The sequence below is a fragment of the Chelonoidis abingdonii genome, chromosome 13 (assembly GCF_003597395.2).
Source record: "Chelonoidis abingdonii isolate Lonesome George chromosome 13, CheloAbing_2.0, whole genome shotgun sequence".
NCBI lineage: Eukaryota > Metazoa > Chordata > Testudines > Testudinidae > Chelonoidis > Chelonoidis abingdonii.
This window is the reverse complement of record NC_133781.1, coordinates 9,251,951-9,271,258: the sequence shown is the minus strand read 5'-3', so window position 1 is coordinate 9,271,258 and position 19,308 is coordinate 9,251,951. Positions and strand designations below refer to the sequence as shown.

Genomic DNA, 19,308 nt, shown 5'->3' with positions numbered 1-19,308 from the left:
TGGGAGCTGTGACTGCCCCTACCTCCCATGTCAGCTGGGAGCTCAGGGGTTCCTCTGCTACCTGCAGTGGCTTGGAGCTCCAGAGGCAGCAGGGTATCCCACAGCTCCTTGCCCCTGCAGGCTGAAGTCACAGAGGTTGCTGGAAGTCAAGGATTCCATGAGTTCGGAACCTCTGTGACTAAATCGTAGTCTTAAGTATAACTACAACTTGAACCTTGCGCCTTTAAACAGTGGCTGACCATGCCTGTTCAAAACAGGCAATTGGTTTCCAGTTAGCCAGTCAAGATTAATTTAGGTGATGGGCCAAATTTTCTGTCACATGTGCATGCAGCTTAGCATATACTCACTTTAGGTGCACAAATACTCAAGGGAGCGCAGATGGATATGCATAGCTGTGTGTGACTATACACATTTGAAAAATTGGTCCTATATCTGTTTCCCTTTAATGTTAAAGAGGAATCTGTAGTTAGGATTCCTGGGCTATTTAACACTTTTTTAAATGTATATAAAAATCTGCTTGGACAGCCATCAGACATAGGCAGAAGAAATGTCTGTGGCCTTGTCTATATTGTGGCAGTAAATTGTTCTAAGTTACCCTACTTAAGTTACCGTAACTGAAGTCAGCATAGCTAGGTTCACTTACCGCAGTGTCTACACCATGCTGTGTTGACAGGAGACACTCTCTCCTGCCAACTTCACCTCAACAGGATGAGTACAGAAATTGACGGGAGAGTGCTCTCCCATCAATTTAGCACACCTTCACCAGACCCGCTAAATCGATGCTGCTGCATGCCCTGTGTCAATACCTCCTCTAGAGCAGTGGTTCTTAACTTATTTACTGTTGTGGGTTACATCCAATACTACCTGTATGGCCCTGAGGATGTCACATCTGTGCTGATTGGGCTGCAAGCAGCCTGTGGGCCGCAGATTGAGTGCCATAGCTCTAGAGGATTGCAACAGTAATGCAGTAACCCCTATTAAGAACAGCATCCAGTTCATGCCCAGTGCAAGGAGCTAATCCAGTTTTTTACAAAACCAGCTTGAAGCTGTTGGTAACTGGGCCTTTTTATATTAAAGATTGTGGGAAGCTGGGCTGAATGGACCTTTGGTCTGACCCGGTATGGCCATTCTTATGTTCCTAGCTGGGTTCAGCACTATAACTCATATTTCTAGAGTTACAGAAGACTTGGGGTAACAGCTTGTAATCCAGTTTATTTAAATGCTGATATAGCTTGTGTGTGTGTATGTGTTTGTGTGTGTGTAAATATTAGACTTGTACATAAAGCTTTTACTTTTTTCCCTCCACTACAGCTGACTTGCTGCTTGAAGGATTTAATAATTACAGATTTTTGTCTAATGGCTATATCCCCATTCCTGGGCAGCAAGACAAGGATAACTTTCAGGAGACTATGGAAGCCATGCACATCATGGGCTTTTCTCATGAGGAAATCTTGTGTAAGTTAAATCATCTTGATTTCTGTAGTTTACTTGCTTTTTATGTAAAATTACAAAAACTAAATGAAACAAATGTTCACAACCAAACTTAAATCTAATGGAGTTTTGATGCATTGAAAGCCTGTGGCAAACATTGCACCACTTCAAAAACTTAAAGCAATCTTCTGATTTTAAGCTAAAATTGACCTAGAAGCAAGAAAGACTGTGCTACATAGTGCAATAACAATTATAAATTCCTTTTTGCACTGAGCTTGAACATGTGCCTAGGATTGGGGAGGGGGTGAATTTTACTGAGACACATTTGAGAAGAAAATGTTTTTGTATCTTTCTGTTAACACAGCAATGCTGAAGGTGGTGTCATCAGTACTACAATTTGGTAACATTTCTTTCAAGAAGGAAAGAAACACTGATCAGGCCTCCATGCCAGAAAATACAGGTAAATTGGTCACACTGTGTGGCCTTTAATGACATTAGTTGTGGTTTTCTGATCATAATTTGTTCAGCAGATATCCTGTAAAGTTAGAAAGTCTGGGGGTGTGTGTGTGTGTTTCCCTCTCTGAAGTTCCTCTATAAAGTTCTCTTCCAGAGAGAGGCCATAATTTGTAACACTAACAGCCAGTATGGAACTATTAAAACTCTCCCTACCTTATACTCTTTTCCACACAGACATTAAAACTGCTGTCTACAGAATTCCATAAATTATTGAAGCTGTTTATACTGTTCCTAAACTTTTGAACAAGCATTTCAGCTGTAACGTCATTAATTGCTCCTCAGCAGAGACTTAAATATCAAGGGGGAAAAAAAGTGTGCTTAAATCAGTGTATTTTCTTTAGTTCTTGACAGTGATTACATTGCCAATGAAAAGAATCCTGGAGCCAAGCACAGCTTCCTTAGTAAAATGGCTGAATTTAAGAAACACTGTATTTAGACATTATTTCTGAAATGACAGGGTAGTGTGACTGTTTTCATTTTAATTCTTCAGAGTGCAGTCATTATTTGGTAGACGTGCTTAAAAATGGATACAGTCCCTTAGGCACTTCTGAGAATTTTCAGACTTCTAGTTTACCCAGTGTTGTCATTCTAAATCCTCTCTTAGAAATGAACATCTTTGCAGTAGTTTAGAACTGTACTTTGGTTAACTGCAAAGTGTTGGCTGTTTTCATATCTAAAAACTAGCTTTGATTTCTGTAAAGCAGTTAGCAAGACACAGAAGCGACTGCGGCTTCTTGCATAAGTCATGATGTGTTGCAGTTTGATTATAGATGGGCACTTCTTACCTCCATACTAGCAATATCTTCAATTAATTTGTATCACCTCTCCACTTTCTGGATATCAAAAGTGTTGACTGATAAAACAAATACTGCAGAAAGGCTGGCTCAAATTTAAAATTTGTTTCATAGCTTGAGCATCTTGCTGCTGTTGCTCATTTTCCTTGCTTTTTATCGAGATTTATATTTAGTGCCCTAACAGTCTTTGAGGGAGAAAGTGGGAGAGTTCTGAAATTTGCTGAGAACTTCATAGGCTCTGAAGAACAAATGAAGCTTTATATGAAGAATATTCATGATTGACTTATTATACAGCAGCTTAAAGCAATAAAATCCTATCCAGAAACATCAACTTGGTCTTTTAGGGCTTGTCTACAGTTAAAATGCTGCAGCTGAAGTGCTTCGGGGTTCTCCCGCTGTTGGTGTAGGTACTCCAGCTTCCATAGAGGTGGTAGTTCTCCTCTTAACTTAATGCTGTCTACACTGGGGGTTAGGTCTGTTTTTTAACTGGTGGATTTTTCATATCCCTGAGCAACATAGTTGTACTGAAAATTAACAGCCTTTTTGGGTTCAGGAAGCCTAATAGCTCTAACAACTCAGAGGTTGTAAGCTAACAAATATATCCTCAGAACTTGGGGATTAAAACAATGCTTTGTAGATCTGATGACAATTTGACAGTTGTTATAAGGGAAAAGTTGAAGACATAAATGTTTTAATTTGGGCATCAAATTATCTATTTCTAGTGTACACTAATCATGTCTCCATTAAAGAACAAAGTTTGTTCTTGTGTCTTTATATATAGTTATGCACAATAAAAATGTGGCAGCTGTACATTAATAGTCACCAATAGATTATAAAAATACAAGCTAAATACAATCAAACAGCCAGCCAACCAACCATCCAGCAGATGCAACATATAAAACTATCATAAATTGCCCTAGAGATGCACTTGCCTTTCTATGCAGCATCTCAAATATTTCACAGGTAAAACAGAATCATAATATGCCTAGCTCCATGGGAGGGACACTTAGCAGATAAGATTCCAAACCTGAAAGGCCGTGTTTTGCTCTTGGGCAAAGCAGGAAGTTTTCAAGTAGGAGGATGGTGAGCAAGACCAATATCCACTTTTGTGCTCCCCAATACAATGCACATTCCTCCCGCCCCCCCACCCCCAAAGTGGCAAAAGTCAGTTATTTTGCAGTTTTCAGACACTGGAGAAAAGTCCTCTGTATTGTCCCCCTTTAATAAATTAGGCTAACTTGGTGGTCCAATGGCTTGTGCTAGACACTGCTATGTGGGTGACCCAAGCTTTAACTTTGTCCCATCCTTTTGCTCTATGTGCTAGCAGAGGCTTGATATCCTGAAAAGCGTCAGTTTCTGGAGGTGAAAAAATTGATTGCATTGGTTGACAGACTTTTCCAGCCAACTGAGAATGCAGGTCTGTCCTGAACAGTGAATGTATTCTGTAAAACTGGTCATAGTTGTTTGTTTTAGTGACAAATAGCTGTATTGGCTCTGTAAAGTCAAGGTAGAGTCTGTTCCTTCACGTGGATCTTCCAGCAAAACCTTTTTATTTGGGTACAATCGGTTGCTTTCACTGTGTGGTACAGAGGTAATCTATGGGCATGTCTACACTTGCAGACGTAGAGCTCTTTGAGTTAAACCACCCTTTGGAGAGCACAGTAGGGAAAGTGCTGCAGTCTATCCACACTGACAGCTGCAAGCGCACTGACATGGCCACGTTTGCGGCACTTGCAGAGGCATTGGGAGCGGTGCATTATGGGCAGTATTATGGGAAGGGGGTGGGAATGCGGGGCCTTCTGGGTACTGTCCCAATGCCTCATGATGCATCAACTATCATCCCAGAAATCCCTCTGCTTCCATCCACATTTGGCGCCAAATATTGGCAGGGAGGATTTATGAAACAATAAATCTTGTCTCTTAAATACCAATTTAATTTGGTTTTTATTTTAAAGTTTGAGTGACTTTCATGCCATAAAAATATCAAGCCAAAGAGAGTTGTGGCTACTCAGTCTTGGGAGAGCAAGACTCTTCCGTAAAATGCCTAAATATGGACTCATGGATGTCTAGCTCTAGACACCCATGTTTGTGTTTTCTAAAAAATATTTAGTATGTTGTACTCCAAGTCCATTTCCTCCTGTGTTACAGTAGAGTGAAAGCATAATGCTGAATTTTTGCTGTTACCACTGTTTCACTGACTGCATAGTGAACCCACATGGAGGAGTACGTGACCAAGCACAGAATCCGTGGCTGTGGGGCTGGGAAATGATATCTTCAGTACTAAATTGCCCCAGAAAGAGGGTTTCCCTTTCTTTTTAAAAGACTAAGTTGGGGGGGAAGCCAAATCATCATATTGGAAAGATGAGAGGGACTAGCAAATGAATATTTTAGATGTCCTTCTGAGAAAGCTTACAAGCTGGCACACTTAAGAAAAAAACTAAGCTAAGAATATCTAATGTGTGTCAGATTCATTTTTAGAAATCTTAAGTCACAAAAACCACCCAAACCACCCAATCTATTAATAGAAAATATGTGTAGGAAAGAGGATTGATACTGAAAGAAAATAAAGTAGAACTAATGTAGGTGTTGCTAAACCAGGAAAGGTCAGTGGGCCATTCAGTTTGATATTCTGCTTCCAGCATTCTTATAACAGTTGCTTTAGGTGAAAGCACTCTGACATTGTTTCAGTGACTGCTGTCATGTGGCATAGGACCGAAATCCCATAGCAATGCATTGGCATACCTGCCTGCACTGCAGCACAGCAGTTTCTCTAAGCAGCCATATATCTACACTAGAGCGTCCTAGCTCTGGTTGAGCTAGAGCACTAAAAATAGCAGTGTAGCCAAGGGTAGCGTGAGTGGCACCTTGGGCTAGCCACCAAAGTGTATGCCCAGGGGCTCTGGGCAGGCTTGTAGTCCAGCATGTCTGTCTCCCCAAACTGGGATGCAGTTTCCTAGCTACAGTAAGCATACCCTTATTGACATCTGGCATATTGTATCAAAAGAATGAATGAGCTTTTATTGAAAACCAACCATTTTCAGCTCCAGTGCTTCCTAGCAATTTCCTGAACTAACCTGGTATTTGCTGTACTAAATTAACAGGGATTCACTAATGTGTTTATATGCATTATCGCAGGTTCTGGGGTTCTTTATAGACACCAGTTGTTGTAATACATTTATTTTATTTTTCACAAGGTTGAACACTACTTCTGATTTCTGTATTGAGTAGTTGCTAAAAGTCGTTGAAACAGCTATTGATACAAGTTCTCAAGGGCTTGTTTCATTAATGTTCTGGCTAGTCTGGAGACTTTGGGATATTTAAGTGAATAACTTTATTACTTTCAACCTCAGTTGCCCAGAAACTCTGCCACCTACTGGGAATGAATGTAATGGAATTTACTCGAGCTATACTTACGCCACGCATTAAAGTTGGTAGAGACTACGTTCAGAAAGCCCAAACCAAAGAACAAGTAAGTTCTGATGTATAAAAATAAAATGAAGCTCCAATTCATCCAAAGTAACTTTTCAGCTGTGGTCAGTAAAACTGTTGATGCTAGTTCCTGTTTAAATCTTTGTTCTTTGTTACATCTTACAAAACATCCTTGTGTTTTTTGTATTTTCTTGCATGGCAAAAAACAAGACTATATAGAAAGTAAGAATTTTTTCCCTTTCCCTTCCCCTCTTGATTCTAATGTCGTTTGACATATCAAATATAGAAAAGCAGTCTTAATTTTTGTTGACAATAGGGTTAAACTTTGTTATTTTTAATCAAACCGTGTAGTATTTCTGCCAGTTGTTTTCTTTCCTCAGTGGTATTAATTGCGTTAAACTTGCTCAGTTCCCTTAGCAGTTATTTGTGATAACATCCATCTCTTTTTGTTCTTTTGAGGACTCCTCGAGAATAAGTAAATGTTTAATATGTTTTGATTTTCAGGCAGACTTTGCAGTGGAAGCCTTGGCAAAAGCTACTTATGAACGCCTCTTTCGCTGGCTTGTTCATCGCATTAATAAAGCTCTGGATAGGACCAAACGACAGGGAGCTTCTTTCATTGGCATTCTGGATATCGCTGGATTTGAAATCTTTGAGGTATGCTAAAGAGCCAGTTATGGGAAACTAACTTATGACTTTAAATTCTGTCTATTCTAATCTGAGTTACACACCCATGCATAACCATTTATTCTGCAGTTGTGGATTTCTCATGTAATATAACAGTCTAGAGCAGAGGTGGAAAGACTATGGCCTGCAGGCCACATCTGGCCCGTGGGACCATGCCACCTGGCCCCTGAGCTCTGAGCCAGGGAGGCTAGCGCCTGGCCCCTCCCTCTCCCAACCCTGCTGCCATGTGGGGAGCACTCTGGCCCGCTGCTTGTGCCGGGCTGTGCGGCTTGCACCCGCCCACCTCCCAGACTTTCCAATAAGCCAGTCTTGCTGCTCTGAGCAGCATGGTAAGGGAGTGTGGAGCGGTGGTTTCGGATAAGGGGTAGGAGGTCCTGGGGGGCAGTCAGGTGACACGGAACAGGAGGCGGTTGGCTGGGATGAAGGTTTTGGGGGGGCAGTCAGGGGACGGGGAATGGGGGGGTTGGATAGGTGTGGGAGTCCCAGGGGGTGGGGGTGTGGATAGGGGTCGAGGCAATCAGGGGACAGGGAGCAGAGGGAAGAGGGGTTGGATCGGGGGTGGTCCCACAATGGGATGGTCGGGGACAAGGAGCGGGGGCGGGGGGGTGGATGGGTTGGGAACTCTGAGGGGGGCAGTCAGAGAGTGGGAGGGGGCAGATAGGAGGCAGGGGCCAGGCTGTTTGGGAAGGCACAGTCTTCCCTATCTGGCCATCCGTACTGTTTTGTAACCTCAATGTGGCCCTCGGGCCAAAAAGTTTGCCCACCCCTGGACTAGAGTGTATTACAGATAAGAATAACATCTTGTGGGTGAATTGAACTCATGTTTTATATACATCTCTACCCTAATATAACGTGACCTGATATAAGACAAGTTTGCATAGAAGGTGGTAAAGCTCTCACACGCTGCTCTGAGCAGTGCGTTAAGGGTGCAGGGCCAGGCCGGAGCCGAGGAGTTCGATAAGGAGCAGAGGGTCTCGGTGGTGGTCAGGGGCTCCCCACCCTCCCCCGGAGTCTGGGGGGCAGGAGCTGTGGGAGGACACTTTTGGGGGCCCTACAGTCCCAGAGTGGCCAGGGGAATTAGCGGGGGGCTGGGAGCAGCCTGCTCTGCTTCCCTCGCCCCGGCCCTAGCTGTGTCGCTCAGGAGAGGGCGCTTGGGGGAAGGGTGCAGCCACGGAAGCAGAGCAGCCCAGCCTCAGCCCGCTCCACTCCTCCAGCTCCCAGCCACAGCACTCCTCTTCCCAGAGCCACACTCACTGGCAGCGGGAAGCGGAATGCTGCGGCTGGGAGGTGGCAGAGTAGAGCGGGCTGGGGATGTGTCCATGTCGCTCCTGCTTCCCGCCACTGCTGGTGAGTGCCTGTGAGGGGGTGGATAGGGGTCTGAGCAGTCAAGGGGTAGGGGGTGGGGTCTTGGGGGTGATTTACGGATGGGGGTCTCTGGAAGGGGCGGTCGGAACAAGGAATGGGGGGGGGGCCCAAAGCAAGTTTGATATAACGCGGTCTCACCCATAATGCGGTGAGATTGTTTTTGTTTGTTTGTTTTTTGGTCACCTGAGGAATGTGTTATATCGGGGTAGAAGTATACTAATTTAACACCAAATCGTATCTATCATTTATTGGATGTTAGGAAACTATCCCTTAATAAAATCAGAAATTTGCCCTGCATATACTACAATTCTGCCATTGAGTTATTTTTCTAACTCACTAAATATTTTGCAGCTGAATTCTTTTGAGCAACTTTGTATCAACTACACTAATGAGAAGTTGCAGCAATTGTTCAACCACACCATGTTTATCCTGGAACAAGAGGAGTACCAGCGGGAGGGCATAGAATGGAACTTCATTGATTTTGGACTGGATCTGCAACCCTGCATTGATTTAATAGAAAGGCCTGTAAGTTTGTCTTTCATTTCTTGTCGATTTCTGGACTAGGTACAGGCCCTTTTGTGGAACAGTCCCAGGAACTGGATTAATTTGAATAGTGACCACTGAGGACTGAATCCCATTATTTTTATATTAATTTTAGTTTATCCTGTGCCCATTGGAGAATCCTGTGTTCATTTGTGTGAGAGTCTATCTGCATAAATATAGTGCACTGTTTTAGTCGTATGGGACTAAATACTTCGACCTACGTTGTTTGACCTGTGTTGTTTCCGATGCCAACCAAATCCTCATTGCTCTCATCTTCAAGCCTAACCATGTGATGGTATTGTGGGTGCTTAATGTGGTAGCTCAACCAGAAAGCTCTTGAAGAGTTAGGGTGAAATCCTGGTTTCTTTTGAAGTCAATGGTAAAATTCCCATCAACTTCATTGAGACCAGAATTTCACCCTATAAATCTGCCTTGTGTTTGAGTGGGTCTTCCAAGACTGTAGCCCTTGGGAAACTGTTTTCTCACTGCACTTGGCTAAAGGATCCTGTCTGTTGCCCAATCTCTGGGAACAGTAGACCACTCCAATCAACTACAGCTAGCATAAGGAGCAGCTTAAGAGTCCAGGAAAAGAGCACCAATCTTGAGTGGCTATTCCTGCTTCTCCTCTCCCCTTCCCTTCCACCCCCACCCTCCCGATCTGGGCTGAAGTTTTATCCTGAAGTCCTCTGTAGGACAGATAATTAAGATGTCACAACATACGCTTCTTTTGTGTTATGGCATCATTATGTTACATCTCTATAGTATCATCCTTACAGGAAATGCAAAACAGAGCTAAGGGGTTCCTCCCCTCAGTTTAAGAAAATATTTATTTTGCTCCAGAACCCAGTTTTGCAGGTTACGACAGATGCACACCAAAAGAAAAAAGGATCGGTGACATAATAGTTATTTTCATTGGAGTCAGTTTTCTTACATTTTTTTCCCCCCAAATTTGAGCTATAATTGTTGTGAAGTTACATTCTTTCACACATTTAATACACTATTGCTGCATGTAATGCTATACTTGTATGCAGAGCAGCAAACTTTAAGTTAGTTTGCAGGGAGAGAAATCTTAGCAAAGATCTTCACTTTGAATGTGCACATCCAGAAAGAGGATCCAAATTCTGTCTCCTTGGAATAAAGAGTTTTGTGTGCCATAAAGTCTGAGGGAAGAAATGTTCATGTTTTCACTATACAAAATATTTAGCATGAAATATTCTAAGACTTATGTTTAGTGTGTTTTAAGAATCAAACATTGGTACTTCCTCAGTCTTCCTGTAAATGAATTTGCATGGGCACATGATGTCATAAAATGGGCTCAGATAGCCATATCTTGTAAAATGTGGAGACTTGCAAATTCACAATTAACTGTTTTAAAGTGTAAATCTTTATAAATCAGTTCCTCTACTGTTAGTTTTTTTCCAAGACTTGTATGTAGGAATCTGTTTCCCCTGGAAAAGATAACTGATGCCCTCAAACCAATCCCCACCTGTAAAATGAAAATAATAGTTGTTCCTTACCTCATATGGATGTTGAGGATAAATAAACTAAACATTGAGGTATTCAGATACTGTGGTAAGGGAGGGAGGATGTATAAAATCCTTAGATAGCTAGATAGAACTTTGCCATTCACGTAAGGCTTTTATTGACAAGCGTTTGAGTTCTGTAACTCTACTGTTGTACCCAAAAAAGTATGAGATTACTGTAGAACCTGAGGATGTTTTTCAGGATATACAGGACATACATGGTCTAAAATGGAATGAACTTCTTCAAACTCATTAATCTTACGTTTGTCATTGGTGAAGTATATTTAAATCAAATGGGACTTGAAGCAAATGAAATCTCAAATGTCGCACTTTCCCCCCAGAAACATTTGTTTTTCTGGAGTATGATGGGTTGGTGTACAAGATTTTTAAAAACACTTAATATGTAGTTTATATTTTTTAATTGAGAAAATTCTTGTTTCAATCCACCAACTGTTTATTTTATTAGGCAAACCCACCTGGTGTACTGGCTTTGCTGGATGAAGAATGTTGGTTCCCTAAAGCCACTGACAAGACATTTGTGGAAAAATTGGTCCAAGAACAAGGAACCCACTCCAAATTCCAAAAACCACGGCAGCTAAAGGACAAGGCTGACTTCTGCATTATTCATTATGCAGGGAAGGTATGGGTTGTATGTTGAACAACTTGTACTATTGTGTTGTAAATAGACCAGTTTTAGCTAAATCCGCTGTTTTAGCTATGTTGTTCAGCTGGGTGCATGACAACTCAGACATAGGAACAGTTTCGTTTTCTTTTTGTTAAAGCTTTCTCAAATATCTTTTTATTGAAATCCCTATTGCTGGATCAGAATCTACAGTGGCAGAACTGTTAAGAAGATATTAAACAGACTTACTTGGAAAGCTTAAATCTCTTCAAATATTAGAATAAAAGGTTTTTGGTTCAGAAATGCTTTATGACTGCATCATTTCCATTTGTAGTAAAGCTAATTGCATAGTAGGTGTCGGTTCTCCCCCCCCCTCCCCCCAGGGTTTCTGATTAAAAGAACCTAATTATTAAAATTAGCAGTCTTAAAAGGTTTCAGATTTGACAGCCCTTGAAATCAGCCCTCTATTTTAGAATAGGTTCAGCAGGGCAGTGGCAGTACCAGCACCAGCTTCCTCTACCTTGTTCCTTTGATAGGAGTATATCTTTTGGAATAATCCTTTTATGGCTAAGAATGTATTTCAGTCATCATTAGTCATTCCATCTTCGCTTCCCCTGCTGAGACTGCTAACTGGCCCAGTCATGATGTGAACAGTTGTTCACCAGGAAGTGACTTTTTTTTGTCCAGATCTGTTACTTACTGGACCTTCTGTGGTTCAGACTTGAATCAATGCCATTGAAGTTTTCTGTTTTTACTTAACTGTTCTGAAATTCATGCTTCTACTGGATTTGGGCTCCTAGGGGTAAACGAAAGCATTCCTCTTACGTAAATGATGCTCTCTAACCTTTTTTTTTTCCTTCCCATTACTATGACCAGTGATTCAGCTGTTTTTAATGGTTATTTTCATATATATGGCGCACACAGTAACTACGATCAACCTCTGGATGGATTTTACATTCGTATTTGCACAAGAAACTTCCTGCTCATGTGGACAAGGAAATTTAAATAACATACTCTGTTTTGTTTTTGTTTTTTAAATTGTGGACTAGTAAATGTCCCAGGAAGTGGGCCTAAGTTTAACATAGGATCAGGTATCCTGTCTTCTCCCTCTGATTCACTTTAAAAATTCCCTTCTAAGAGATTGTGCCCCAAAACAAAGTTTTAAAAAATTTAGTGTATTTCCATACCCATTAAAACTGCAGTACTTAGCTGTTAACTTGTATAGATAGATAAACATATTCCTTATCCTATCAAAATATAAAGTGAAATTTCAAATGGGTAACTTAGAAATACTGACACCTGTCACTTTTTTTCACATTTCCCACAACTGAATGGCAGTAGTGTGTCTGAGCACTGACATTATACTGATACTTCACAGCAGGAGGGCCAGTATGATAAAGAAAAACAATGTAAATAGAGAAAATTTGGAATAATTTAGTGTCTGCCTTCATGGCAAGAGGCAGTCCAATATTTCTTGCTGTGAAGAGTTGTCACTTCTCTTATGGAGAAGAGCAATCCAATTTAGACTGGATTGGCCACTTCTGTGATACTGGCATTGTGGAGCTGCTTAGAAAAACTTAGGAAATGTGTTTTGTCATGCAGTTCCACCAAATTGAAACACTTTATGAAATCATGTCATTTTCAGCAAAATTTCATTTTGGAGGTAAAAAAAAGGGGAAAGTCTGACATTGTCAATGTCCTGTTTCAGCACTATCGGGGATTTTTTGTTTTTTCCCTTTTTAAAGAACTTTTTGTTTTGAAACTCTTTATTTTATATTATAATGTATAAAATAAAAAGTTAAAACCTTTACATTTCTGTCAGAACATTTTGATATATATTTTTTCATATCTTTCAGATAATTTCAGAACTTTCAGGTTCCATTCCAAATCAAAACAAAAACCTCAAAATCCTTCACAAAACAGTTTTTCTGTTCTCTGCACAGTCCTACTGGTCAAGTTCCTGTTAACTTCACTTGCTGTCTATCTGTGAGTTAGACCAGAGGTTTCCAACTTGTGTTGTGTGCTCTTCTGAGAGCTGGCTGCTCACATGAGTGCTGGCTGTTCTTTGTTTCTAGATGCAGTTGAGTATTCTAACATAACTGCAAAGTATTTTTCAATGTCCGTTTTGTTTTTGCAGTTTACTCAGTGATGTTAAGTGATGGGATGGGGTGGACAACTAAACAATCTCTTTATTAAAATGGAGTGTACACACTATGAAAAGCTTAAGGGCACTGAATTTGTATCTGTCATCCTCATGGTTGGCAAAATCTTTGCAGTATTAATCTCCTACAAAAGACTTATCTCCCTTTGAGCTGATGCCCACATTTTTAAAAGTGTCTCGGCACTTAGCTGCCATTATAAAGTAAATATTTCTGAACTTCTGGGCTTGAAATACTAATTGTGGAAAACTTCTTTATTCAGCTGCTGAGCTGTACTTCTAATATCACCCCACAGTATTCTGCAAGACTATCAAAATAGAAGCTTTGTTTATTTTCAGTATTGTTAAATAACAGTTTGTCTAATTGCAGTAATCATCTAAAGTTAAAAGTATCAATTATTTGCAACAGTTCCTTAATTTACTCATCTTTGTAATTTAGCTGTATTAGTTAGAATCATCTTATTTTACATGCATTGTTTTGCCATTTCCACAGTAAAGCTTCTGCTTGAAAATAACTTGTTTGAAAATGTTTTACTTATTGTTACAAGCAGCAAAGCTTGGCTCTTACCGGCAGAAGTTGGTCCTGTGAAAGATACTAGCTCCCCCACCTTGTGTCTCTAGTCTGCAAATAAGATGAATAAAATGGGGGCGGAGGGAAGCAAAACTCTTTAAATTTCACAAAAAAGTTGAAAACTGCATTTGATAGCACTTGTTTCTAGCAAAGGAGAAACAGACTAATTCTCAGCCACATAAAACCTTTCTTCTCCTATTGATGTTTAACACTTCCTTGAAAGAATAGAAGAGGAAAATTCAGAGAGCATTGTTTTAAAGGGTGTTTTCCTGGGAAATAGCTTTTTGAAAACACTAGTTAAAACAGAAAACAAAACACAAGTTAGCAGTGTCCTAATAAATCACCACATGTACCTTTGCTTGCTTCTTTACAGGTAGACTACAAGGCAGATGAGTGGCTGATGAAGAACATGGACCCTCTGAATGACAACGTGGCTACCCTTTTGCATCAGTCTTCTGACAAATTTGTTGCAGAGCTTTGGAAGGATGGTAAGAGAATATACTGTGTCTAAATGAAATTTCATCATAATCTGAGATGTAATCTTGTTTGGATGAGTTTTTTTTTATACTCTTTCCTGGTCCATAGTTGAAAATAATAGCAGCTTAATCCCAACAGGCTAGCCCTGATTAAACAGCCAAAACTATAAGCAGAGGGAGCTGGTTTGTTCCCTAGACCCTGAATTCAGTCCCTTGTACATACACCATCTCTTAATTTAGCTGCTTTTTCAGCTCACTGCCGTGTATTGACTATTGCTCCTATCTAAAAGTCTTTGGAGTTAGTCAATTTCAGGCTCGCTATAAAGAGCAGCAAGTGGTGCCACTTCTGGTGGTGCTGCTGCTTAACAATGCTATTTTGATGAAAACACCTCTTACTGGGCTTCATGTCTATAAATTTGTGTGCAATATGTCTGAAGCTCTTTCAAGCAAATTACAATTAGCATAACAAAAGATTGTAAGCAGTATTATTCCCATGGTTTGGCATTGCTATTTAGTTATGTTAGCTGATGTGCAGATAATTATCTTTCACAATTCCCACTAAAATAATTTAAAAAGTACTGTTTACCACAGAAACACTTTGCAAGAACTGTGGTTCTGATTCTCCTCACTCTCTCTCACACACACTAGAGTGTATTACACTACATTTTCATATTTGAGAGCAAACCATTGTTTGTTTTATGATACAGAAGACACCTGAGCAATAGGCTTAGTATTGAGTTTTCTATTTGATTGATTGGATGAAGAACACTTAATGGTTTGTGATTCAGCTACAGAGTTTTTTGAAGTATATATTACTCTGAAATCTGTCTTCTAAAAAAACCAAACCCCTTTTTCCTTTCAAGAACATCCACTTCCCCATAAACACACGTCAGTATTTAATATGCAAAACTTGAATCTAAGGATTACTGAAATGTGCATGGAATATGTGTGGTCTAATTGCTTTTGTAGCACAACTTAAAGTTTGCGATTGTTAAAATGTGTTCTGTGTACTAACTGAAGTGTCTTGTGTATCTGCTCTTCTGTCTTTCTGTTTTTGCTGTTTCTCTACCTTAGAGATTCAGAATATTCAGAGAGCATCTTTCTATGACAATATTACTGATCTTCATGATGCACCAGGTGAATGTCTGCTGATTATAAATCATTGTTTGTTGTTGGATTTTTGGTCTGTTTTTTAAACTTTCACAAATTCTGGGGAGAGGCTGGAAGTAGAATTTAAGTGTTCTGGATGAACTTTCAAATTACGATAAACTACAAATATCCATTCAATTCCTCACCCTCACCCCCCCAAATAAACAAACAAACAAACAAAATAAAATAAAATAAAATAGGGAGAGTTTGTAGAAACAGCAACAGAGAGCTCTTAAGGGAAAGCAAGTTTACAGGAGTTTGAACGAGCCACTGTCCAACTGCATTTGTACCACTTAAATGTTCACAAGTGAAATTACTTTAAAAAAAAAAGCACCTAAGTGTTAAATGCTTCAGTATTTTTCTTAAAGTTGGACTGTGAACAAAGATGAGAATCCTGAAAAGGCTATAACGATTTCAAATACCTGTAGCTATCAGAGTGACTATTGTTTCTATTGGAGAAGCCAATCTGGCATCTCAAATAGAAGTAGGAAGCAGTAATAAACCTTTTAACCTGCCATGCTTTAAGTGCAGTGCATAAATAAGATGCTGTATGTATGCAGTAGCAATTGAATAGGTATGCACTCAAAGTCACTAGCTTGTGGCGCTATCTAAATTAGCATGAATGACAGGTCGTGCAAGCCTATAAGCAAAAATGTGTTTTCCTGTAGGTACAGTCCTGCCTATGATTTTATGATGACATCACCTTTAATCAGCACCCTTAAACTTAGGTTTTGCTTTACATTACCTCTCATTACTTGCAGTATTTCCTATGCTTCTGTAAACTAGTAAGTATTCTAGTAATTTCCTAAAAATAAGTACTGAAGTGATGTTGTACAGTTATCCAAGGCAACTGAAAGGTTTTTAAGTTACCACTGTATTTCACAGGTTGGCCACCTTTAAGGAAAAGCTGACATTGTCATTTACCTTTGTTTTGTTTTTTATTTAAAAAAAAAATAAAAAAATTGAAGAACAGGTTTTTTATTTTTGTAGTTTTCAGATATAACTAGATGTCTAACTTGGGATTTACCCACACAGTTCAATATTTCAGTTACCATGGAGATGTAAAATGCATGTTTGTATCGTTAGTTGTTGCTGTTGTCTGTTTGCACACAGTATCTTTCTAATATTTTACAAACTGCTGGTTTATTGTCAACACTCTGTAGTGTGGTTAAAGATGTCTTTAAATCCCGCTTCTGGTTTTAGATTTGCATTCTGCTTTCAGTTAAACCTTTAGGACATGAGCCTGTAAACACATTAGCTCATGTATAGGAGTAGTCCCGTTGACTCTAGTGGAACTACTGAGCTGCTTAAAATTAAACATGTGGTTTAGTATTTGTAAGATTTGGGCTCTAATTTCCACTTATTTTGTTCACTTGTCACTGAAGCTACATCTACTAAAAGGGTGACCATGCTGTTCAAATTCATTACGCATATACTTTCAGATTCTAATCTCACTTCAGCAACAGAATGATGTAAATCATACTTTCAGGGTGGGGGACTATCCATCATGATCCCCAAACCTTTTGCAGAGTCACTGCTTCCTATGATAATCAGCTGAACATAAGCTCGCAGTGTGGCCAAAAGGCTAATGCAATCTTGGGATGCATAAATAAGAGTAGAGAGGTTATTTTGCACTGGTGCAACTGCTGCTGAATACTTTGTCCAGTTCTGGTGTCCACAATTCAAGAAGGATAAATTGGAAAGGTTTCAGAGAAGAACCACAAGAATGACTAAAGAATTAGAAAACCTTGCCCATAGTGAGAGAGAGAGAGACTCTAGGACATCTCTATATTTAGCTTAATAAAGAATGAGTAAGGGATGACTTGATCTACAAGTACTGCATGGGAATACCTATTTGATATTGGGCTCTTCAGTCTCTTAGACGCATAACCTGATCCAATGTCTGGAAGTTGAAGGTAGACAAATTCAGACTGGAAATAAAAATTTATGACTTAACAGAAAGTAACTAACCATTGGGAACAATTTACAAGAGGGCGTGATGGATTCTCTAATATTGGCAATTTTTTTAAATTCAAGATTGGATGCTTTTCTAAAATTTCAGCTTTAAAAATTATTTTGGGGAAGTTCTGTGGCCTGTGATCTACAGGAAGTCAAATAGATGATCACAGTGTTCCCGTATGACTTTGGAATGTATGAATTATGAGATTCTGGTTCCAATTTGAAATATAAAACATTGTCATTTTATGAAATTGTATATGACATAAGTAGCCAGAACCATTCTGAAGGCATTGTTTTGTTTGAATGAATCTGCTTTTAAAAATTAGACTTGTAGGTTTAACGTAAGTATAACTACTGTTTCTAGCTGGTTAGCTTTGAAGTGATGAATTACCCAGTGCACACTGTATAGTAAAGTTCAAATAACAAGAAATATCAGATCGCCCAGCATCAAGGTGTTGAGCTGTCTCTTTGGATGAGAAAGGAAAGATATTAAAAGGGGTCTAGAGTTAGTTCACTTTGGAAATTTGGCCTTTGAGTTGCATTTAGACTCTTGCACTTCATGAAGAAAAAGCTGTAGAGATACCTGGTAGAAATGTAAGTTACAGAATGTTGACCCCCCCCCCCCCCCTTCTGAAGTTTCTCTTCTGATGCTTTATTGCCGCTTTGGAACACCTCTATGCAATTTTGTTGTGCAGTTGTTATACTTTAAACCTATTGCATTTTTGGCTGAGGAAATCTGTGCAGTTTGACACAAACTGTTAAAATAACTAAGGCCTTGCAAAACTCCAGCATATTTATCTCTCCTTTCTTTCGGTGAAAGCATGACCATCTATAGAGGAGCTAAAAGGAAACATCTTTTCAACTAGTCTCCAGTATACATCAGGACTTTTATTTAATTATATTAATCTGTATAGAACATATGTGATTATTCTAATTTAAGAAGATGTGCAGAGTTTGTGCAGTTCAAAGTTTAAAGTTTTCAGCCTCGAATTATTTTGCCTTATTTATAAGCTTTTTCCACATCATTCATAACTTGCAGTTTCCAAGTAATTCTCTTTTGCTCATCAGTCAAGAGCTCACTTAAAATAGAGACAATGGCTTTATTGGTGCACATAGAACTTCAAAATAAAAAGCTGGATGTTTCGTACATAGTTGTCAAAGCTACAGTATTCTGCCATATAAGTTTGTGGCTTTCAATTCCACTGCTTCTGCACAGTGTCCCAAACATATGCTGTGACTGCCTTGTCTACTGATGACATCTTCTACCATTTGTTCCACAAAGCTTTTGCTACTGCACTGTCACTCCTGTGTACTGCATATTTTTATATCTGACTAATGTTAAGATCTGCTTAATTTTATTTTCTTGTCATTACCAGTGGACCGTATTGTGGGCCTGGATCAAGTCACTGGTATGACAGAGACTGCTTTTGGCTCTGCATACAAGACCAAGAAGGGCATGTTTCGTACTGTTGGGCAACTGTACAAGGAATCTCTCACCAAACTGATGGCAACTCTCCGAAACACTAATCCCAACTTTGTTCGCTGCATCATTCCAAACCACGAGAAGAGGGTATGGGTTGAACACCAGTGTTGTACTCTTAGCAATTTTTGCACTAAAAATCACTGTCTCTGTTCTGAATGGAGACCTCATAAATGATGCTCGCTGTATTCCTCCTTTCAAAATAGGGAGAGTATTTAAGACATTCTGCCTGCATGAATATCTTGTCTGTTCCATAGGTGAAGTCGTGAAAAATTATAATAACTGTCTTTTCTTCGTAGGAGTTCAGAGTGTAAAGGTATTCTTTGTCTCCTTGTCCAGGCTGGAAAGCTGGATCCACACCTGGTTTTAGATCAGCTTCGCTGTAATGGTGTCCTGGAAGGAATAAGGATTTGTCGACAAGGCTTTCCAAACAGGATAGTGTTCCAGGAATTCAGACAGAGGTACCAGTATGGACAGCTTGGGTTTATATCCATTCCCTCCTTCCCCCTGTTAAAACTGTTTTTAACTTACGTAAGGGTTTGGGGTGGGGTGGGATTTTTGGTGTTGGGTGTGGTGGTGTGGTGTGTGTTTTTTTTTTTGTTTTT

At 39.7% G+C, this 19,308-nt stretch overlaps 1 protein-coding gene across 4 annotated transcripts in view; it reads left to right on the top strand.

The window, feature by feature from the left end:
• Positions 1 to 19,308, top strand: part of MYH10 (myosin heavy chain 10) — a 141,504-nt gene that overhangs the window by 84,009 nt on the left and 38,187 nt on the right. For 3 of the 4 annotated variants that reach the window (XM_032801673.2, XM_032801672.2, XM_032801670.2), the window contains 9 exons: positions 1,312 to 1,455; positions 1,796 to 1,891; positions 6,092 to 6,210; positions 6,675 to 6,827; positions 8,574 to 8,747; positions 10,755 to 10,928; positions 14,013 to 14,127; positions 18,600 to 18,793; positions 19,043 to 19,164. In XM_032801673.2, coding sequence (XP_032657564.1) covers positions 1,312 to 1,455; positions 1,796 to 1,891; positions 6,092 to 6,210; positions 6,675 to 6,827; positions 8,574 to 8,747; positions 10,755 to 10,928; positions 14,013 to 14,127; positions 18,600 to 18,793; positions 19,043 to 19,164 — 1,291 coding nt within the window. Of the gene's footprint in view, positions 1 to 1,311; positions 1,456 to 1,795; positions 1,892 to 6,091; positions 6,211 to 6,674; positions 6,828 to 8,573; positions 8,748 to 10,754; positions 10,929 to 14,012; positions 14,128 to 15,189; positions 15,253 to 18,599; positions 18,794 to 19,042; positions 19,165 to 19,308 lie in introns of all 4 variants that reach the window. The other variant, XM_032801669.2, reaches the window with a different exon arrangement.